General features: G+C 46.0%; 1 protein-coding gene across 1 annotated transcript in view; it reads right to left on the bottom strand.

The window, feature by feature from the left end:
- WWP2 (WW domain containing E3 ubiquitin protein ligase 2) overlaps nt 1-24,441 on the bottom strand; it is an 86,200-nt gene that overhangs the window by 1,984 nt on the left and 59,775 nt on the right. Inside the window, exons 10-21 of the mRNA XM_088457018.1 lie at nt 16,532-16,613; nt 13,495-13,623; nt 13,020-13,104; nt 12,688-12,759; nt 11,516-11,604; nt 10,312-10,471; nt 10,084-10,217; nt 8,862-9,002; nt 8,628-8,748; nt 8,267-8,371; nt 2,895-2,991; nt 2,638-2,710 (exon numbers count right to left, since the gene is read on the bottom strand). Coding sequence (XP_088313144.1) covers nt 2,638-2,710; nt 2,895-2,991; nt 8,267-8,371; nt 8,628-8,748; nt 8,862-9,002; nt 10,084-10,217; nt 10,312-10,471; nt 11,516-11,604; nt 12,688-12,759; nt 13,020-13,104; nt 13,495-13,623; nt 16,532-16,613 — 1,288 coding nt within the window. The remainder of the gene's footprint in view (nt 1-2,637; nt 2,711-2,894; nt 2,992-8,266; nt 8,372-8,627; nt 8,749-8,861; nt 9,003-10,083; nt 10,218-10,311; nt 10,472-11,515; nt 11,605-12,687; nt 12,760-13,019; nt 13,105-13,494; nt 13,624-16,531; nt 16,614-24,441) is intronic.

Genomic DNA, 24,441 nt, shown 5'->3' with positions numbered 1-24,441 from the left:
AGAGGTAGGAGGGCCCTGCTTGCCAGCTTACAATCGTGACCACATTTACAATGTCAGCAGTTAGAAAATGTGCTATGTGATTACATAACGAATAGGGACAATTATTTTTCTTCCGGTATTGCGTGTTTTTACCAGGCCATTGCGCCGTACTTGGACATAATGGGTGTGATTCAGAGGTGTTCGCAGTGCCAATGTCAGACGCGCTGGAGCGTTTTTATGCTGCTGCGCATGCGTCTAAATCGCACCATGTATGCGGAGTCCATGCAGAGTCACAGGTGTAATTCCAGGCACACGCAGGGGGAAGTGTATTGAAAACGTAGTGGGAATTCCTGGGCGGTGTCTTGGCGAGGGCACAGAGATGGTCCGCCTTATGGGCCTGTCGGTATGAGTGTTGTGTACACAGATGCTCACGTAGGAGGCTTCATCTGGTCCTCCCCCCCCTTCCACATTCCCCCTTGACTCTATTCCTTCACGTCTCCTCCGCTACCTCTCTCCTTGAGCCTGTTCCCATCTTGTCCCCCTCCTCAATCGCTCCCTCTGATTTGGAACTGTCCCTTCTGCATTCAAGCATGCCCTTGTCTCCCCCATTCTTAAAAACCCTACCCTTGATCCTAACACGCTCTCCAACTACCGTCCCATCTCTCTCCTGCCTTTTGCCTCCAAGCTCCTTCAGCGTATTGTCTACAACCGCCTCACCACATTTCTTTCTTCCCACTCCCTCCTTGACCCTTTTCAGTCTGGCTTCCGTTTTCTCCACTCCACTGAAACTGCCCTCACAAAAGTCAGCAATGACCTCCTTGCTGCCAAATCCAAGGGCCACTACTCTCTGCTTATTCTCCTTTACCTCTCTGCTGCCTTCGACACTGTGGACCACCCTCTCCTGCTGCAAATCCTTCACTCCCTTGGTTTATGGGACACTGCCCTCTCCTGGCATTCCTCCTACCTCTCTGACCGATCGTTCTCTGTCTCCTCTCATGACTCCTCTTCCCCGCCACAGCCTCTTACAGTAGGTGTTCCCCAAGATTCTGTTCTTGGAACTCTACTATTCTCCCTCTATACTTCCGCTCTAGAAGAACTCATCAGACCTCCATTATCATCTCTACTGATAATACTCAGATCTACCTTTCCTCCCCTGACCTCTCCCCCTCTCTCCTCACTTGTATCTCCAAATGTCTCTCTGCTATCTCTTCCTGGATGGCACAGCGATTTCTTAAACTTAAATATGTCTAAGACTGAGCTAATCATCTTCCCACCCCCCTACATAACCACACTTCCCACCATTTCTGATGGCACAACTATGTGCTCTAGCCCCAAAGTGCGCTGTCTTGGAGTTATCCTGGACTCCTCCCTCTCCTTCAAACCACATATCCAGAGCCTCTCGCAGTCCTGTCGTTTCCATCTCAAAAATATTTCCAAAACTAAACCCTTTCTTACCCAGGATGCTACTAAAACCCTCATACACTCACTGGTCAACTCTAGATTGGACTACTGTAACCTCCTTCTATCTGGCCTCCCCAACTCCCATCTCTCTCCTCTCCAGTCTGTCCTTAATGCTGCTGCTCGACTCATCTTCCTCTCCTAACGCTCTACATCTGCCTCCCCTCTCCTACAACCTCTCCACTGGCACCCCTTCCCTTTTAGAACTTAATTCAAGGTTCTCACACTCGCTTATAAAACCGTCACCCATTCCTCTCCCATTTACATCTCTGATCTCCTCTCCCTTCACTCTCCTGTCCGCCCAACAAATGTACGCCGCCTCTCATGCCAACTGATTACTTCCTCCCACTCCAGCCTCCAAGATTTTGCCCGTGCTGCTCCCGACCTTTGGAACTCTCTTCCTCTCCCCATCAGACTCTCCACCTCTCTACAATCCTTCAAACGGGCTCTCAAGACCCACTACTTCATTAAAGCCTTCAGGCTTCCTTTCTAACTTGCTGCGACATGCTCCTTCCTCCCTGTTAACCCCATCTGTGTCACACCTGTTTGTCTGCCCCTTCCCCTTTAGAATGTAAGCTCTTAAGAGCAGGGCCCGCTTCCCCTCTTGTGCTTCTCCTTACTTTACTTTCATCTACTTCTTACTCCCCCACCAGGGCACCTAACACTTGGTTGCTTACGCTCTGTTGCATATCTAGGTGTTATGGTCACTGGGTATTTCAGTCCTTGCACATTCGGGCGCACAGATGTATATAAGGGAAGGGTTTTGTAGTGGCAATTTCATAACAGTATCAGATGGGTGACCACAAACAGACGCAGCTGCTGGCGCTTCTGCGTCCATCTCTAATTCAGGCCCAATGACTTCCACAGACCAGGTTCCGAGGCTTGCTGATAGCCAAATAGGTTAGTGACCACCTGGTGTTGGTCCCCTCATGGGATGTGCCAGCATCTGCTGGTGGGAGTGCGGCTGAGGTTCCTGTGTTAGTAAGGATGAAGAATGCTTGTGAAAAGTAAGTATGGGCAGGAAGCGAGAACAAACCGTAATCATTTCACTTCCAAAGTTTTTCTTTTTTGCTAACTGAGGTGAGCAGTTATCTTAATCCCAACCTAACATGTTAATTATGTGTGTCCTCAGGTGTGGCTGCTACAGTACTTTGTGCAGTGCTGGATGCAGTGTATAATAGCATCACTTATAGCTCTTACCAGGTGTGGCTGCGAGGCAGCCAAGTCTCTTTCCCAACCTTATCAATGCAGAACTTCTGATGTCCATTGCTACCTGCAAGACACAACACATAGGGGTGGTGGACGATACAAGGAGGAAGTGTAAGTACTGTGGGTTTGTCCATGCAGGGGTTATATAATGAAATGACTAATATTATAGAATGCTGGTGAGATGTCACAGTTTGCACACAGCTCATCTAGCCGAACAGGGTTTGACATTGACATAACACTGAGCTCACCGATCAGTTCTGAGAATCCCCCCACGGGAAGGCGGCACGTTCCCGTCACAAACTGCAGCAATCGGATCCGTTTCTCATTGTCCATCTCTTTTACCACCTGCGGAGAGAATGAGCGGCAATATGGGACCACACTGCCCTGCAAAGGGCCACAGGCCCCGAACATGATAAAAAGACAACACGTAATAGACGTGTTCCTATACCCTGGCACAAATAATAAGCCTGAAATGACAAGTTCTATAATTATGCAGCTGTGTGCATTCTGAGTTTCTCTGTACTTTAGTGGAGAAGTTTTACATAGCAACCAATCAGCTGCTACCTAACATTTTATAGAATGTAATTGATAAATAATAGGTAGAAGATGATTGGTTGCTATGTGGAACTTCTCCACTTCTTGGTAGGGAGAGCAGTGTCCTAGGGATTTCTAGCCCCATGCATCACAGTAGGACCCTAATAACAAAATGAAAACAATCTATTGTTGTAATAAATCATGTTGGCTATTGTTTTGTCAACTCTTATTGTATTAAGACAGAAATACATATATGTACTGTACAATTCATTCTATTTATTGTGTACATTTTTTTATAGCTTGTTTATTGCACTTTTATTGTTTTTATATATAGCTTTGCCAAAACATTTGTCCAATAGCAATTCTATTCATTACAGATGTGCTGCTTTGTAGATGTCGTCGGCAAAAGTAAGGCAAATGGGCTGCTAGGTGGTTCCCATAGGTTTAATGATTGGGAACCAGTTATGTAAAAGGGGACTTATGTCTTACCTGATAAGTCCTTTTCTTCAAACTCCACAGGGGACACAGGGACTATGCTGGGGTATAGGGCGGCAAGTGGAGTCTGGGCATCAAACAGTTAATTTCTTCAGTGATGTGCAGCTCAGGCTACTCCTCTATACCCCACCCCCAGCCCAGTCAAGTTAGCAAGCCCAAGGCAGGAGCGAGAAGACTGAGAAGGAGAAGGAAGACTGTCACACACAGAAACAAACACCCGAAGAGACAGGGAGACAAGAAAACAAGGAAAAAACCCCACCAGTCAGGTGCGACAGGGTGGGCACCTTTTGTCCCCTATGGAGTTCAAAGAAAAGGACTTAACAGGTAAGACACAAGTCTCCTTTTCTTCTTCACCTATCCATAAGGGACACAGGGACTATGCTGGGGACGTCCCAAAGCAATCCCCCTAAGGGTGGGGACGCTCCTGAGTACCCGTCGCTCAAAGGTCGAATCCGCGGAGGTGAAGGTATCAAACACATAAAAGCGGATAACGTGTGAACAGAAGACCACGTGGCCACCTTGCAAAGCTGCTCTGCAGAGGCGCCACGACGAGCTGCCCAAGAGGTACCAACTGAGCTCGTGGAATGAGAAGTCACCAAATCCAGGGTCCGGAAAGGTTCGCCGCCACATAGACGTGGCGTATAGTAAAGCAGAGCCACCTGGCTAAGGTCTGTTTCGTAGCTAGCCAACCACGCTTGTGGAAATCATAGATTATGAAAAGGGAATCCGACTTCCGCATATCCATGGTACAACCGACATAGATGTGGAGGGCCCTTACAACATCCAAAGAGGCCTCATCCGCCGAACCCTCTGGAGACCGAAAGGCCAGGACCACAATCTCCTGATTGAGGTGGAATCTGGAATCCACTTTCGGAAGGTAACTTAGTCAAGTCCGAAGAATGGCCCGGTCTGAGTGAAAGACCAGAAAAGGAGAGCGACACAACAGTGCGCCCAAGTCTGACACTCTCCGAGCCGAAGCAATAGCCAGGAGGAAAATAGAGGAAACGCTGGTGACTGAGGGCCTGATTCAGAATGGATCGCAGTTGCTAATACGCACGCAATCGGCCAATTGGTGCGTTCTGCGCGTGCATCGCAGTGCGCATGCACAAACTGCCCGCTATGATGGGGACTGCAATCACAGAGGCTACGCAGAACCATCGCAAAGTGATTGACAGGAAGTGCCATTTGTGGGTGGTAACAGGGGGGTTGTTGGTCGAACACAGGCGTACCAGTGCGTTCGCATGCTTTTGCAGGGGCATGCATAAATTATCCACTGCGATCTCATACACAGTGCGAGGTCTTATAGCGTGCGTGGATGTTAGCAATTTCTGAGTAAGGTCAGGGCTTGTGCAAGTGTGCATGAGGCTGCAATTGTACCGATGGTTTCGCTATTCTGCTAAACATTACGGATGTGTGTAAGGTAAAGTGGGCGTCCTTATTTTGTGCTGAGTTTGCATTGTGATCGCAATGGATTAGCTTGTTATCGCAGTTGAACTGCGTGCGTATGCAATATTGCGATCTGTAGGTGGATGCCTCCTGAAAGTCAGAGTGTAGCCCTGTGGGACCACACCATGGACCCAAGCATCCGAAGTGGTTGTCATCCAGACATCGGAGAAAAGCAGCAGCCGGCCTCCCACACTGGGGTGTCCCAGGGAGAGGCCCACCCAGTCAATCGGTAGGCTTGTCAGCTGGTTTGGCAGCCAGGCGTCTGGTAGGCCAGGACTGCTTGCTTCTGGGTTTGGAAAGCTTAGCAGAATAATTCTGGGACCTAAAAAAAAAAAAAAAAAGACTTCCCTTGCGGGAGAAAGGATGCTTGAGCTCTAGGGGCTGCCGCCGAAGAAACACTGTCTTGGAAGCCACCACCATGGCAACAATTTTATCCAATTCTGGTCCACATAGAACGTCACCGGAATAAGGAAGGGCCTCTAGGGCCTTCTTACAGTCAGAGTTCGCGCACCAGGAGCACAGCCAGAGGGCCCTTCTGGCCGACACAGAAGAAGCTGACCCCTTGGAAGTTAAGATGCGAGTGCCAAGAGCCACTTCATCCAGATAGGAAGCAGCCTGCTTGATATGCGCCACCATAGGTAGTAGCTGATCGCCACGGGCCCCTGACATAAGGCCCTCCTCCAGGGCATACGCCCAAGCGCTAATCGCCTTAGCCACCCATGCAGACGCGATAGCCAGACGTGCGATAGCTCCTGCATGTGTAGAAATTCCCTTAAGGAATTTTCCAATTTCCTGTCCGTCGGATCCTTGAGGGAAGCCGTATTGGAAATAGGAAGGGTAGCACTCTTGATGAGACGGGCAATTTGCTCATCAACAGGAGGAGGAGACTCCCGTTTGCTACGCTCCTCAGCAGGGAACCGGTAAAAAGACGCAGTGCGCTTGGAGACCTGAAACCGCCTGTTAGGAGCAGTCCAAGCCTCCGCTAGAATTTCATCAAGTTGTTTAGATTTAGGAAACTCCACTGAGATCTTCTGACGTTTGAAAACCGGCGCCTTAGGTCTAGGAGTCGGTTTCTCGTTTTCAATAGAGAGGACTGATCTGACTGTCCTAACTAAGGTAACAACATCTACGTGAGGGAGAGACACCTCCTGAACAATCGAGGTCTCATCCTCAGAGGCATCGGAAGAATCCTCCTCTTGGACCGAGGAGACTTCCGAATCAGAAACCTCAACCATCTGGAGGATAGAGCTCTCACGCCTGGACGGTTTGCGCCCGGAAGTACGGTCCCTATCCAGCATTTGCTGAAAGGAGGCAGACACCTGAGCTAAACCCTGCACTGAATGTGAGAAGGTGCTCATCCATTGGGCTTCCAGCGCAGGCAGCTGCAGATGAGGCTACATAATAGGGGCGGCTTGGACCCCCAAACTAGGAAGGACAGGTGCGGGAGCTGTAAGGCGTTCCACCAACTGAGACATTACCTGCAACAAGTTGGCCGCCCCTGTCGGTTCCTGGTTAGAAGCAGGAGACGGGACATCTCGCTGCGTGTCTGAGTAAAACCGGATACAGAGACCATCCTGGACTGCATCCTGTGACGTAAGACCAGCAGAACAGTGTCTACATGTACGCAGCAAAGGAGCCTCCACCTCCTTGGGCGCTTTGTTCTTGAAAGGCATGTTACTGCGTTCCAAGAAAAGTCCCACACACCTAGTTATATAACAGGGGTGTGCAATAGGGAACAGGGCACTGAATGTAGGGGCCACACAAATTAACCCCTTTCACAGCTATAGAAAGAAGATAGACAGAGGCAATAGTGTGAAAAATGAGAAAAAGCACACAGTCACATTCAATGCAGTATAATAGACAAAAAATGCTCAACGAACCAACCCCAGTTAGCTGGATGGAGCTAGACTGTATGGGGAGGTATACAGGGAGAGAGGAGCCAAAGCCCTTTGGGGAGGTATACAGGGAGAGAGGAGCCAAAGCCCTTTGGGGAGGTATACAGGGAGACAGGAGCCAAACCTCTCAGAAGACTAACTGCAGGCAGCACAGCTCTGTAAAACAGCTGCTCAGCAAGGGAGGACAGAGGAGGAGAAGCCTTGTGACGGGAACACACCAAGGGCCGGGGGAGGGGCTAACGGGGAGAGCCTACCCCCCTTTGCGGACATAGATCCCCCCCGGGCAATGGCCGCCTACAGAACCGTTAGAGGTCTCTATAATCCTTCAGTGATAGTGATACCGCCAGCACTGCAGTCCCCCTGCTGCCTTAGTGCCCGGGTGGTCTAGCGGGGGTGTGGGCGATCCCTGCCTCCCTGTTCATCAGCACCGCCAGTGGTCTCCACACCGACGGCGACAGCCGCGCTGATGCAGCAGGGAGCCATTCTTACCTGAACGATGCCCCCGGTGTCCAGTTGCAGCTGGGGTCCTCCATGTGCTGTGCGGACCCGGCCAAGGTCACCTACCCGCTCTCCGGCGCCGGGGGTTGGTGGGGCGGCAGCGCAGGCTGCAGTAGGACTCCTGTTAGGACTCCCAGCGCTGCTGCTCAATAAAAAAAAACGTTTAAATAAATGAAGAAATATGAGGCTGCATTAGCAGCCCCCCTGTTATAGGTGCACACTCCTACAGCGCCAAACTTAGACTGGCCTGCCTGGGATGGGGGTGGGGTATAGGGGAGACTGAGCTGCACATCTCTGAAGAAATTAACTGTTTGGTGCCCAGACTCCACCTACTACCCTATACCCCAGCGTAGTCCCTGTGAAGGTAACTAATGATCCTATAATAATACATCTAAAAACTTCTAGATAGAGCAGCAATAAAGCCTGTGGGGGCCTGATTCAGAGGTGCACGTAGACGAGTCTATTGCCGCAGCTTTATGCTGATGCCGTGGCCAATAATCTTTAGGTGCCCACAGCAGCAGCACTAATACGTCCTGGTTTGCACCAGCGACGCCCAATGAAATCCACAGCTCTCGAGTCCAAACTCGTTCTGTGGTAACCATTGGGACGTGTGATGCCCAGTGCGAATCAGATACATGTGTAGTACTTCCAACATCAGCCAACTGCGTGCGTATCGGCAATGCGTGCAGTTAGCGTGCACCTCTATGTATGCCGTACATCTTGCCTGCAGTGTCTGAAGTCTATACACCCACCTGCCAGAACCACTGGACCTGTTTGCTGTTCTTGGTATAGTGCCGATAGATAGTGTTTTTCTGCCAATCATTCAGATCCATCTCCTGCATCCCACAGAGCATCAACTGAAATACAATGAACGTGGTCAGGACCAGTACAGCGATTGTATTATAATAGATACAGTCTATGTGATGGTTCCATGAACAGACACTTAAGGAGAGATGGACCCACAGGAACCAGAATCCGATTCTAGCTATCATTTATCCAGTACATTTTATCAAACAATAGCTATAATCTGATTGATTCCTAGGGACAACACCTCTATTTGTCCTCTTTAGAAGAAGGTTTTGATAAATTTCCCACTTAGAACTGCGCCCTTACCTCCAGTTCCTTCTCATCAAAGTAGCGCAGCCACTCCAATGGGGCAACTTCATTGAATCCATCCAGAAAAGCATTGGTCTGTTCCTCTACCCCACGCGTGAATCGCCAGTCTGTAAGAAGCCTGAGAGAGGGACACACATAAGACTCCTCCTGCACCTCACAAAGTCCTAGGAAACAGGTGATGGAGAGGCGACCAGCTAAGAAGAACATACAGCGACTGTCCTTCCTACGTACGTGATAAATTCTTCCTTGTTCTCCTCTGTGACACGAATGTTTTCTCCGCCCTCCTTCAGCTTATGTGATGTCACCTCCCCCAGGATCTCCATGTCCTGCACAAAGTATAGCTCCAGCTCACACTCCTCCAAGTTGTTCTCCCTGTAGGAGAGAAGGAAGCTCAGGATTGAAAGCTGGTAATGAGGAGCAACAATATAGTAAATAGGGGGAGGCTGAGTGGTTGAGTTTTCGTGATTGAGGGTTCTTAGACTGCATACAGGAAACAGAGAGAGGGTATTGGGGAGCGATGCAGCCACTGCAACGGGAAAGACGGACCATTACGGAGTTATAGTGCGGACAGCGCGTGTATGAGAGAAATAGATGTAGAGGGCGGTAAAACACGGGTGGTGGAGGGGTGCAGCATGCACACTAAGAGGCCTGATTGCGTGTTGCACGCAATACCGTTGTTCACGGATTTCAGCTATTGTTTTGCTACTCTGTGTGCGCAAAAATGCCTGAAAACTTGTACAATGCATGCATCCCACAGTGTGTAATGAGTAGCGACTGAGACGCACAGTGTAGAATGTATTGGATGTGTGCTGGGTGTTACTGGATGGTAACTGGAAGCTGGGTATTCAAACACATGAAGGTGCAGTGCCTGATGGGAATGTCGCGGGCATGTCACATAACTAGTTGCGAACTAGTTAATCGCGCACATTGGGAGCCGTACCCTGATGGAGAATATGCACCTAGTGGTGCTGGTGCACGTTTCAGTGGTGCAGATGGTGGCGTCTCAAGACGCAACAAGCGGTATTACATCGTCTTCAGATGCTCAAAGTGGGCGTCTCAGTCCTCGTACAGTCATATGCGCAGCTGTATACTAGGGGACATGCTAATACTAGCATTAGCGTAAAGTCACGGACGCGACTACAGCAGAAGACGCTAAAGCTGCCGCAGCAGCGTGTGACTAAGAATCACATGCCAAACTACAACTCCCAGACAGTTCTGACATAAGCCACAAATTGCACAAGTGCACCAATTATTCACCAGGAAGTGGTCAGTCACCCAGACACATCACGCCTGGTGACTGGATAGTGCAGCTCATCAATTCACTGGTCTTCAGTGAAGTCACTTGTTCCCAGAGACCTGATAGGCTACTATTCCAGCCCACATAATGGTCACTGTCCACTCAATGGGGAGGCTTGGCCCTGATCACAGTACAATCACGCTGCTCTGCACTCACTTAATCCACATAATGGAATTGTAGAATTCTGGATCGATGGATTCTAGGTCTCGCAATGTTGGTTTCTTGTTAAGCATCCTCTTGTAGAACGGCAGAGTGAATCCCGTGTCTATGAATTTTCCATGGTACAGAGCCTGAAGGGGACAGGACCAGAGATAGTGTTATAGACTGGATATGGATAGGTAAGGACACACACCAACACCGTTCCAGACAAGCTCTCCTACTTACCATTGCAATAAAGCGTCCGATGAACCGGAAGTAGGTGAGGTGGTCGGGGTTTATGGATGAGGCCGGGTTAATCTGCAAGCAGTAGTTGCTTTTGCCGGCGTATTCAAACAGACAGTACATGGGATTCAGCACCTCGTGAGACAGCAGAAAGAACCATTCTCTGCAGAGATAATTAGGATGTACAGAAGAGGGGAGAAAGTGAGTGAGATACAAGGAACGTGGTGGACAGAAGATTGAGAAAGAGGAGAAGGAAGAGTAGATGAGGGAAGACAAGCAAAACATGATTAAACAAAGATAAATAAAGATACAGCTAACATCACAATGAGCATCCCAACCATTAATGCTAGTTAGAACGGGAAGCCATGTTTTGCACACAGACTGTTTTACATGATGGAGCCGTGGAGCAGCTGCAGTAAGGTTACAGAGAGCGGAGTATATTTAGCTGTTTCTAGGCTGAAGGTTCACAGTTGATTGGCTCCATGTTGAGAGCTCCCCATATCCTGTCCGTGGTTCTACCCTGTGGTAGAACAGCCTGACGTAACCTACCATAGGGTAAAACCACTGGGAGGACACAGAGAGAAACACAGGAGCCAGGAGCCAAGGGACCACCAAGGATGCAAGAGTCAAGGGACTAGCGAGGATGTATGAAACTGGGGGAACACAGACGACACAAAATCTAGGAACACGAAGGACAAGAACAAGGCACAAGATCCAAGAGTTAAAGGATTGGAGAGGCAGAAGATCCAGAAACCAAGGTACTAGAGAGATAGATACCCAAGAGCCTGAAGCACAGGCATAGGGCACCACCACTGGATAAAGGAATGGCAATATAGGGGGAGATGTACTAAGCCTTGGAGAGAGGTAAGGTGGAGAGAGAAAGTACTAACCAATCAGCTCCTGTCATTTTTCAAACACAGCCTGTAACATGGCAAGTAGGAGCAGATTGGTTGGTACTTTAGCTCTCAAATGCTTAGTACATCTCCCACTTAAACCCCACAATATGATACAGTAACAGGAGTAAGATGCAATACAGCTACTTTTCCTAATTATAGATACAATATTGCCAAATACACTGCTTATAGATGTGGCACATTGCTAGTTACATATCACATCCTCCTGACTGTAAATACTACATCCTGTATCCATAACACCAGCCTGCATGTAGATACTACAAAACAAACTTCTGACCATATAACCTGCTTACCTGGCAATGCCTCCATAGTCCAAACCTTCCTCACCACGCATGATGATGTAAAGACGCCTGCGGAGATCATATGGTTTCATGTTCATGATCTGAGGAGAAGAGCAAGATTGTAAGGGATCTAAAATGTCATTAATCACCCTTGTTATTTATAATAATTAGTCCCAGGCATCAACAACCTGCATCTGCCTACAGCATTCAGTAGTGGAAGGAGGTGGTGTACTGCTTGCTGGATGTAACTAACTGTATATGGGTCTCTACCCTCCTAACCCTAATGGCCAGGACTCAGCTCTCAATTATCCGATGGTTTCTGCTTCTCTATTGCGAGGCTTTCATTAAATCCTTCTTTTCCCCACACCAAAAAACAAGTGCGTGTCAGAAGCCCAATTTAGAAATTGGGAGGAATGCAAAATATAAAAAAAAAAAGCTGATCAGTCTCCTATTAGACTGACGTACCAAGTTCCACCGCTACGGTGCCTCATATCTGATTCTCCATCCAACGCTTGCAAATCCCTACATAGTTATGGAATATCAGATGCAAATGGTACCACTCTGGTGGCTGACCTGCCTACGGCTGTACCTATGATACTTAGGGGCATATTTACTAAAAGGTTGATTTTGAGCGATCAAAAATCGCTCAATATTGATGTCGTGTTTCAGGGGCTAAATCATACATTTACTAACAGACAATTTTTTTCTATTGATTTTTCAAGGTTAGTAAATGTGTCATTTAGCCCCTAAAACACAACATCCATTAAAAACTACCATTAGTGAATTTACCCCCTATAGTCTAACTTAGGGGTGGGCAATAAGCGGCCCCCCAGATGTTGCAAAACTACACATCCCAGCATGCCCTGCCACAGTTTTGCTATTTGGCCATGCTTAAAAAAAATGTTGCAATGCATGCTGGGATTTTGTAGTTCAACAACAGCTAGGAGGGCCGCTTGTTGCCTGGATGTTAAATGCCGTTTACCATATGAACATTCTCTGTGCTTATGTATGTATCGTTTATGTAATAAATAGTACACAATGTTTTAATTTAAAATGGAGTAGGAGAGGATACAATGAAATCATGACTTTAATGAGGGATCATAATAGTTAGGAGACCTTCTGCAGTAACATCCTAAGGAAGTGTCCTCACTACTTAAACGGTAAAACAAAGAACATTAAGTTACCTGCTGGAAAGAATCTTCAAACAGCGTCTGTCTAGATACACTGATCTTAACGTGACTCGGTAGCGTGTTTGACTATGGGGGAAAAACGTCAATAAGTCATTTATATACATACAGACACAGATAACACATAACATGTACATGTAGGAGATGCCAATTCTCTGACAACATTTTATGTTTTATACTGGATCACGCTGCAGCAGCCCCTGACCAGAGAATAACCATGGGTGGGTGGGATTTTAAGCGCCAATACTTGGGTGAGATTTTGCGTGGTGGGTACATTTGGAAAGGGATTTTACTGTAGGTGAACACAAGAGGGAATTCCAGCGACTCACGTGGCACAGGAACCGAAACTGATGGTATTTCCAGCGGAAGCTTCGGCTTCGATCGTATGCTCCAGGCGATCCCCCTGGTTTAACCCTGCGATGAGAAAGGGTAATAATCAACATCAAATATGCAGGCTCACTTTATATAGTATCTACCAAGTAAATCTACCAACACAGCGAGGAGTGCTTTCATTGCAAACAAGATACATGCATATATTTATTTATTTATATACTCTGTCCATCCTCCTGTTATACCACAAATACTCAGTGTCCTGCCTGTTACTCAGATGTCTAAAAAATCCAGCCTCTGTTACTCACTGGTAGGCCCCTCCCCATGTCTTCTCTATTCTCCGCCCCCACTTCAGTACACGTTCCTTGTCAGCAGTACCGGCTTGCGTTGCCCCTGTCGGACCTGGTCCTCATCTTTCATGTGCACTGGCATCTCTTACCTATTCCCTAGCTATATTTGCATTGTCACACATACCCTGAGTCAAAGCCTGGCCTCGGGTCCTTGAAGGTTGTGGTGCGATTATTATGATCTACAAAGTAGCGGATTCCCTCACTGGTATATTTCATTTCCCATCCTGGCGGCAGTGCTGGTTCCTGGATCATACTGGGGAGGAAGAGCAGAGGATGGTGGTTTAGCGGAGCTTGCCAGATCACACTGTCACAAGCAGCATGCAACACAAAATCCTGCACAGTGATAGTCACACAACTTGTTTGTAGCCATATACAAACCCTTTCAGCCAATCTGTATAGTGTGGAGCAGATAAGTAGCTATCCATGCACTGTACAAACATCTAGTATATATACACAATCCATTACACTATAAGGACATTTAGGAAGCCAGCACAGAGTCAAAACACTCCAAAAATAAAAACTTTTAATTGCTTTAGTGTATTTCTCAGTTTGATTGTGCGCCTCTAATTTGAGACAAATACACTTTCTGCGGAAGGCCTTCCAGAGAATTCCAGAAGCCAGGAAAGATGGATAATTCAATATGGAGGACTTTAATGTTGACATCTATGATTCATGGCGAATTAAATACCCCACCAGTAAGGATGTCACTATTCACTCCCATGCCAACAAATCCTATTCCTATTTCAAATTATTACTACTTAATAAATGGTCTTTACAATATATCATTGATGCAAGATGCCCTTAACAGCGTGAAACAAATGTTCCAGAGGACACCCATTGGGTGTGCCCTTAAGGCGGTTCTGAGGACGGATGGTTACCCAAACTCTGCACCACATAATACCCCACAGACGATACTTAAGACTGCCTTGGATGTGACAGGTAAGAAACATAATGCATTCTCACTATCCAACGGGCTATTGCTCATCTTGGTCGAGGAGTTTACACTTTAGGCAACGGAGCAAGCAATCTCTTCACAGGCAAGCTCAGAGGGAAAAATGACATCAATCAAATTAAACATTCATACAATTCCCTAAGGGCTGACCAAGCTTCAAACCCCCTGGACATCGCAACTCAATTTGTTGCCTACTACAAAACGCTTTATCACCTCAAACATGACAATACAACCCCACAGCCTTCAGAACACATTATTGTTGTGTTGCCTCCAGCCACGTGAGCTTCCCTGTCCTCAGTGGACGGAAGAGAAGGTCAGAACCGCCATTTAAACTTTTAACAAAAACTAAGGCGCCTGGCTCCAGATGGCTTTATCAATAGCTTTTACATTACTATCCAAGCAGACTAAGGGCTCTATGTACTAAGCCTTGGAGAGAGATAAAATGGATGGAGATACCAACCAATCAGCTCCTACAGAATTACACGATGTGTGTATCTGGCCGACCCACGATGCGATGAACGACACCGCACGATATGTCGGCCACCAGCAACATCAACAACCATGGGGCCATTCATCAAATTGAGCAGCATGTAGGCTCGATCTGTCGATGCGATGAACGACCCCCCGGGAGCACGCATGGTCGCTCATGGTGGGTACACACTGGGCGATGTGGACGATATGTACCCACTATAACGGTCACTTTAAAGGCTGTGTTTGCAAAATGAGTGGAGCTGATTGGTTGGTACTTTATCGGTCTCCAAGGCTTAGTACATAGACCCCTTAATCTCTATTTTAATCAACCTGTATAACAATGCAACACAGAATAACTCTTGCCATCTGACAATGTAGGAGGGTCATTTCCATCCCTAAAACTGTCAGGGAATTCGGACGTCAAAATTGCTATGCTGATAGCCAATAGACATAATCCACTTCTCCCCAGTTTAATCCATCAAGACCAAGATGAGTTTGTGCTTGGCAGATAAGCTCCTGATAATACTAAAAGATATTTAGATATATTAGAATATTGGCCCTCTCGCTCTGTGCCTCTGTTATGGTTATTATTAGATGCAGAAAAGGCATTTGATAGGCTGCATTGGGTGCCAACGACGACCCTTGCCAAATTCAGATTCTGGGGCTTCTACTTAGAGGCAACCCCCAACTCTATATAGCAACTCCTTAGCTCGTGTTTTCAGTAATGGGTTCTTATTACTAACCTACAAATTTCTGATGGTACTAGGTAGGGGTGTCTGCCGTCTCTGCTAATCTTTGCCCTGACCATTGAACATTGGTGAAAAAAAATAAGATCCCAAGGCTCTATTACAGGACCTGTCATCACCACTGCACAGCATAAAATCTGCCTACTTGCAGACAACATACTACTGTTTATCACCAACCCCGAGATTGCATTACCAGTCATCCATTCAGTCCTCCGGCAGTACGTGGATGCCTCACCCTTTAAATTAAATACTTCTACGTCTGAGGCTTTAGCTTTTGGAGTCACTCAGGTCGCCTTGTGTCTCCTTCATTCATATAATTGCCAAGCCACTTCTAGAAATTACCTGGGAATTTGGATCCACTCAAATACCTCTACCATAGTACATTGTAAGTATTCATTGTTGTTGAAACAATTTCAAGACACAAACCAAAGCGTGGGCCATTTTGTGAGTGGGGCTGGATCAATTGGCCGCATTTAAGATTGTTCCTTCCTGAAATTGTATACCTCTTCCAAACTTATTCTACACCATATCCTAAACATTTGTCCAGAAGGGTGAAATAGCCAGGACTAGCTCGGAATGTACATTCACATCGAACATTAAGAGAGGCCTCAGAGCTAATTTAGGCCGTTCTAAAACAGGCATGCCCAGATTAAAGACTGGTTTGTGCCCACCCCTTCCACAATTTGGGTCTATATTGAGAGAAGCATAGTTAGATCCATCTCTGAGCTTCTCATTTACTGTACCAAGCTTTGTTTCTGCAGCTTCTAGAATGTTCTCACTTCCTTATAGCACTGAGCTTGCTGTTTTGGGGTTCATGATTAGTTCATTTTGGATGCTCCCCCTCCCTTTCCATTATTAATGGTGTAATCTTGTTTCCCCTTCGTTATACAAATTGCAAATTATGTAAGAGTAATGCAAGACTCTTTAATAAATATCTTGTGTTAAGACTGCATTGCTATTCGGCACAATGCACAAGGTAATTGCGTCCTCACCCCTGTGTCCGTGGGTCCTCCCACTGAGTAGTACGTGTGTTGTGGTTCACGTAATACACCCTCCCGTTGTCTTGTCGCTTCTCTGCAAGAATGAAAAGAGAAACTTGGTTTTAGTGAGGACTCTGTGAATCCTCAGTTATCTGCCCTGAGACATAGCATGGATGTGAATAGTGTAGATATAGCTGCCATGAGATAAAGCATGGGAGATACAGACATGAGATATAGCATGGATGAGAAGGGTGTAGATATAGCTGCCATGAGATAAAGCATGGGAGATACAGACATGAGATATAGCATGGATGAGAACGGTGTAGCTATAGCTGCCATGAGATAAAGAATGGATATACTGTACAGACATGAGATACAGCATGGGGAAGGGTGTAGATATAGCAGTAACAAATATAGCCATAATATATAGCATGGAGAACAAGAGTGTACATATAGTTGTCATGAGCTACAGCATGGAAATATAGCTGTCATTATATGTAGCTAGGAAATATAACCATGATATATAACAGCCATAAGATAAAGCTTGGGGAAGAAAAAAAAAAAAAAAAAAAAAGTACAGATAGAGCACTGCCATGAGATATAGGAGTCAATCCAATTAGGAGCCAGATGGGTCCCGCAATCTGTTTTCATGGCAAATTCGTACTGTGAATTAAATGTGCAATACATTTCCAAACTAGAAATCCATTCTCCCTGCAAATTCACGTTTTTGTGCACATCCCCCTCTACAGATAGAAAGTTAGGGAAAATCTTTATTTTAAGGAAAAAACAAAGACGGTACACACATAGGGCCTGATTCAGCAAGGAACGCACAGATGCAGACGCACGCAATTGGTCGATGTTCACAGACTACGCATGTGTCTTGGTCGCAGTGCGCTAAATGCTCACTGCGTCCGCAAAAGCGAGCGCAGCGAATACGCAGACCCAGGGAAAAGTGATTGACAGGAAGTGCCGTTTGTGGGTGGATACGTGGAGTGGTTGGAAGAACGTAAGCGTGGCAGTGCGTTCGCACCCCGTTACAGGGACGTGCATAAATTAGCCACTGAGATGCCAGACGCAGCCTGGCGTCCCTCTGCGTGCAGGAAGTCTCTCAACTCCTGCGGCAGGCTCAGGTCTACCTTTAGTCTGCGTGCTGCTCCGATGTTCCGTGATGTTCCTGATGTTTTCTTGCGCATCAGTACGGACGTTAGGGGATGGTAAGGGGGCGGCATTATGTAGTGCTGGGCGTCTGCATCTTTGTGCTGCGGTTGCCGTGCGTATGCATTAATTAGCATATTCTCGCAAATGTCGGATGTGTGTGTCTGCATCCGTGGGTTCCTTGCTGAATCAGGCCCATAGTACAGAACCCCTGGTACACACCTCCCAATGACTAATCATGCATTTAGAGGGGTTTAAATAGTATAATTCAGGCAATAAATATATATCAGTTTTCAGATGAATTTATCGAAACAGCTCAAAAATGGATTAAATTATGTGATGCAAATATCAGTTAATTCACACCTTTTAAGAACCTCCAGCACTTTCCTTATGTTCACTAACAGCCTTCTATATGGTCCTGCTATCTCAGCTGTCACCAACAGCCTTCTATATGGTCCTGCTATCACAGCTGTCACCAACAGCCTTCTATAGGGTCCTGCTATCTCAGCTGTCACTAACAGCCATCTATATGGTCCTGCTATCTCAGCTGTCACTAACATCCTTCTATATGGTCCTGCTATCTCAGTTGTCACTAACAGCCTTCTATATGGTCCTGCTATCTCAGCTGTCACTAACAGCCTTCTATATGGTCCTGCTATCACAGCTGTCACCAACAGCCTTCTATATGGTCCTGCTATCTCAGCTGTCACCAACAGCCTTCTATATGGTCCTGCTATCACAGCTGTCACCAACAGCCTTCTATAGGGTCCTGCTATCTCAGCTGTCACTAACAGCCATCTATATGGTCCTGCTATCTCAGCTGTCACTAACATCCTTCTATATGGTCCTGCTATCTCAGCTGTCACTAACAGCCTTCTATATGGTCCTGCTATCTCAGCTGTCACTAACAGCCTTCTATATGGTCCTGCTATCACAGCTGTCACCAACAGCCTTCTATAGGGTCCTGCTATCTCAGCTGTCACTAACAGCCTTCTATATGGTCCTGCTATCTCACTTGTCACTAATAGCCTTCTATAGGGTCCTGGTATTTCAGCTGTCACTAACAGCCTTCTATACGGTCCTGCTGTCTCAGCTGTCACTAACAGCCTTCTATATGGTCCTGCTATCACAGTTGTCACCTTTTTGGTGTCCAGGATGATTTCCCCACTTTTTCATGCCCTTCTCTCCATAGCTTGAGTATAGGACGTATAATACTAAACTACAACTCAGGAAATACTTTTCTACTGCAGACTGGAAGACAATCCCACAGCATCTGCTACAGTAAGTGGCTACTTATATGATGAAAAAATACTTGTTCAAGAGTCGTAGACATCTATCTGGTGACAGGCTGCATTTAGTGCTTTTGAGCAATGACATCACACATACGGCAGGTGACATCATTGTTTGAAGGAACTTTATAAAAAATACCAATAAAAATCCCTATAATCCCTGTCCGCATTTGATCCGGTACAGTGAAGTTCTTTGTCCCTCCAGGTAGAGCGATGTCTGACAAATCATTCGAAAACAAATTGCTCAACATGATTGCGCCATCTTTGGCCAGCATCAAACTTTAGTAATAACTCGACAACATGTTGTGTACCCCAGAACTGTGTCTGCTGCCCATCCGCCATATGCATTAACCCAAAATCTGCATCTCCAGACACACATTCCAAAACAGAATGTTTACTGTTAATAGGAGTCCAGCGCGGCCGATGTTCCTACTCTGGCTAATTACACACCATTAAGTCAGTCTTCCTGTCCTCAATCTTACCACACACTTTCCCTGCCTGGCTGTCTATATATAAGTTCTCTCCTGCCAAGTAGACATGGCATCTCCCCCGCTAGTTTCCCCAGGGATGTGTACACAGTGGTTTAATTCAGAACTGCTGTGCGGATTTTACAGACACACACACGCGAATAAATTGTTTCAACTCTCAACTCGGTGTGAGTTTAATGGTGCTAAATAAGTCACAAGCAATTTGCCTTAACTAAAGTCCTGTAACTGCTTAACTGCTTTAAATACAGTCTCCAGGGTACTGGGGAGCGGGAAGGGGGGGGAGCAGGAAGGCATTTCATATAACACCTACAGAAACTTTATCCATCACGGTTTGGCCAATTAATGCATATATAACCTATTACCGCATACACAGCTCTACTGTTTCAAAGCACGGCACTAGTTTCCTGCCTGCAGTCCCCGCAGTCTAGGCTCAGACAGAGCAGCCTTTAAGGCGGGCGATGAGTGCTGACGCCCTCAGGGGGGCGAGCACAAAACTGGCATGTACCCAAACAGAAGCAGCCATGATGTTACTGCTCAGACCTAAGGCTTATCGCATGCCAATCCTCCAAGCTCTTCGCTCTGGAGCATAATTTACCACTCCATCATATGGTAAGAAATAGGCAAAAATAGGGTTAAAATTAGAAAGAGAAATCCCTGGAAGAATTATTGCTATGTGTGATGACAATCCGTGTAAGCCCCTGACAGAAATTGATACCAAAGAATTGATACCATATTATGGGGTCTATTTACTAAGCAGTGCTAGGAGACAGAGAGAAAAGTGATAAGGTACCAGCCAATCAGCTCCCAACTGTCATCTCACAGGCTGTGTTTGAAAAATGACAGTTACAGTTGGCTGGCACCTTATCACTTTTCACTCTGTTTCCTAACACTATATAAATAGGACTAATATTGTACTACTTTGAATTCTACTGTAAACTGTCCGCTTATTACAGTGGTGCGGTCAGAAATATGATGCTGAGAGTCTACAAGCCCAGCATGTTGGACCGTTACTGAAGCCTAGAGTAATGGATTGAATTTCTAGCACAACTGGAGCACCATTCGTATAACACAAACCCTGGCGATACGCTGGATGTCACCACATATTTTATGGTCCTAACCTTTTCCAAGTCATTTCACACTCTAAAGGGGTGGGCAGTAAGCTGCCTTCCAGCTGCGGCGTTCTAAACACCCAGCCACACCCTTGGCAGCGAATAACTATACAGGGGCTTCTGTCTCACCACACGAGGGCCTCTGGAATTAGGAAGCAGGATGATCTGTCCCCCATTACCGGTCATTTCACTTACCTATACCAGGGCTGTACATAGGTCAGATCTCACCCTCCAAAGCCTGTTACTGTGGTCCCTATATCCCCTGACAACTATAGCAGCAGTATTCAACATGATGGCCATCAGCAGCTGTGGAACTACACATACCAGCATGCCCTGCCACAGTTTTAGCATGCTCGAATAGCAAAACTGTGGCAAGGTGTGCAGAGATATGTGGTTCCACAGCAGCGGAACGGCCACATGCTGACACCCTGTTCTATACGGTCTACTGTATGACGTTACGGTTTAATAGTACACTGCTGTGAGCACACACATATAATATGTATGCTTATTTCATGGATACAGCACACAGACCATAAATAAAAGGGTAACAAAGCAGAATCTGAAGCACTTTGCAGACCAGCTTGCTACAATGTGTTCTAGACCCAAGCTGTGCTGTGTTCTGGGGAAAAAGGGAAACTACGATTATCTGTACAATAATGTAGCAATGTGAACGGTTTACTATAAAAGGCAGTAATTACAATATTACATACATTATAGAGAGGTGCAGAAATAATATGTTTTCTCTTCTTTTAGTCTGTATATAAGGGAAAGTACTGGCTGAGAGACAGCCAAGGATAAAACTATCACCCCAGACTCACAATTAATTCACATAATTATTTTCATTGAACACAGCTTGTCGCTGCTACTTACTCACATAACATGTTTGGGATGACGGCTTCACCGGATATGACTGAGTGATTTAGGGAGTATCGTATCAGACCTTCTAAAGGATGGAGAAGTAGCCCAAAGAAAGCAATCAGCTTCTACGTATCATTACATAGTATGTACTTGATGAATGCTAGAAGCAGATTGGGTGCTATGTGGAACTTCAACATTCTCGGATACATTTCCTCCATAGTTTCTTATTGTGGTACAAGTCAAAGTATCAACCAGCCACGTGTGATACGATGTTCAGTGTGAACTAACAACCGGAAACACGATTTCATACATTGTGGTGTTGCAACGGCAGGGAAATGGCACCTCATCTCGCCGCCCTCGCCGCCTGATCTCGCAGATTTTTGTACATGACCCTATGGGGCTGCAAACAAAAATCAGCATGTTCTGAGCTGTTGTAAGGGCGGTATATAGCCGCACTTACTCGCACGCACTAGCGGGGCGGGTCTAATGGAATAGAGCCCTATATGAGACATTTAGAGATCCGGGTGACTTACACTGCAGCCCTGTTACAGCCCAGATGTCCCTGTATCTAAGCATATATTAATATCTGGAGCAGAATTCCCCATGAAGGGAGAACTGGTGAGAAATAGGCAAAATAAGGGCTTTGTGTTCACCATCCATCAAGAGTGGTCACAATTCAAGTAAAATGAGACAGTGTGGACAAAGCTATGTGAGGAGACCTCTACAGTACTAAATAACCACATTCAAAATCATAAAACGTTTCACTAAAATGATAAACCGAGATATAAGAGAGAAAAAAAAAGGGTGCTACAAAATGAAGCGTAATAGATTGAATACCAAATACCAATCTGCATATTAATATTAATAAAGCCTTGTGCTTCAAATCTTTTGTTATTTCATTAGTCTGAGATGATGACAAGGAAAGGTATTGTCTGACCTTGTTTTATTACTCAGGAGCTTTTAATGACAGGACTATTGTCCAATGAAGCTTTAAGGTGTCTATCCGCTAGACGAGTAAAATGAGCGATTGAACGATAACGATATCATTAGATAATCGTTTGCAGATTGTTTCAAAATATGTCTAAAACGACCAGCGATGCGCGCTCCCGCTGGTTGTTTAGACATCTATCATCGGGCAAACGTGCTGGACAACCGGACGAGAACGTCAGGTTCAGTAGGTTTGCAGATGATTGATGAGCCTGCAGTGAACGACTGCTCGGTCAGTGTAGGCACATCACAGACTGACAAACAACTGCACGATTACAATGTAGTAATCGTGCAGTCTTTTGCCTGTCTTCTAGTGGATGGGCAGCATTACACATCGGTGCCTAAATAAGATGGGGCCCTTGGGCTGATCGCTTCTGGCTCAAGTGCAGCATTATCGCCACAGCAGGGAATGATCCTCTCAGTCACAAGCGAATCCGTATTGCAGACCGCACGCGCTATGACACTGCCCAGTATCAGCTATTACAGTGTGACCAGGCGCCTTCAGCACTTTACTTTCTAGATGAATTCTATTATAGAAATACTATGGACAGTGAGTTCTGTGCGGTAATGGTGATGTCCTGTCAGCGGCACATCGCAAACGCAACGCTGCTCGTTTTACTTTGCATCCTCATCAGGCAACATTGCTCTCCTGTAACTATCCACAATGTGCTCAGCTGCACATCATGGATAACTGAATCTCCCCCTAGGACATTTACTCCATTGCTCATTGCACAGTGTCCTCTGGTGGTCCCTTATGTATGAAAAATAGGGAAGATTTGATTCTCTGCGAGGGCCACAAAATGCCTGACGATCGTTCAGATGATTGTGGCAAGTAACACTGATAATGTTCCCTCGCATCCAATAGAGGTGTGCAGGAAAATGAACGATGGTGAGGCTACCATAATATACGGTGATGTGCATTGCGGCGGGACATTACCGATGACAGACTCTCCCCGAAAGCGTTCATCATATTTAATTTACACTGAAACACTGTTACGGTGTATGTGATTGGTTGATGACACTAGTTAATGACCTGTCTTTTATAATGACTAATGCTCGGTGGATACTATGTTGCTCACATATAATTTAGCCTTATACGGGTTCTTTGATTTAGCCAAACCCGATACAGAAAACATGTTGTGTCAATAGATAACAGCTAAAAGATATGTTCATTAAGGGAGACGTCTGAGATTTTTCCATGAATCTGCAATTATGATGTTAGCAGTACACCAACTACTGGGAATACCTGGAGACCCCTGTACAATTATGATCTGCTTAAATAAATACCAGTTGTAGCTGTGCCTTGGGGTTCTGCTTATAACATGTCTCAGACAAGAGCAGGAAGCTTCCAACTTCTACATTACTCCGTCTGAAACTGCTGGCAGGACACAACCCTTCTGTGCACAGCAATTACAATTTATCAGCTTTCCAAGGTACGTGCCAAGCTCCTTGTTCGGAAACTGTACATTGCCTCTGATTAAAAGGGATTCTTATCATGTACGACAACTGGAGATATTCCCACAATCCCCTGTTCCCAGCTACAAGCACGTGGAGAGGAGTGATATTACATTGCAGGATATATACCCAGCACTCAGCAGCAGGGAAACGGTATAGTCTATGGGATATATTTACTAAAGTGCGGGGATTCTACTTATTTATCTAGCACCTTCTAGAAGATAATATCTAGAATCTGATTGGCTACTCCACTTCTAAAAACCTGCACTTTAGTATACCCCTAAGGCTCTATGTATTTGCAGCACATGACGCATTCGTTTCATATGCTGCAAACCGTCATCCCTAGGAAGGGGTGCTATCTGCCCCTTTGGATTCAGTACAAATACCACCTACGCTACCTTAACGTTACAAAACACATGTTCTTTCAATTATTTGAAGACGTTATTTTGGAAAACTCCAACCTAGTGTGAAATGCCTCTGGAAGGCGCCACCTACACCTCCTGGACCCAAGCATGCTATTGCTGGTTTGAAAAATGGGAATGGGAGTCTCTTCACAACGTTTATATAAAATTAGTAATATC

This window comes from Taudactylus pleione, unplaced genomic scaffold, assembly GCF_031769625.1.
Source record: "Taudactylus pleione unplaced genomic scaffold, aTauple2 ptg000731l, whole genome shotgun sequence".
Taxonomy (NCBI): Eukaryota; Metazoa; Chordata; class Amphibia; order Anura; family Myobatrachidae; genus Taudactylus; species Taudactylus pleione.
This window is presented reverse-complemented; position numbering and strand designations above follow the sequence as displayed.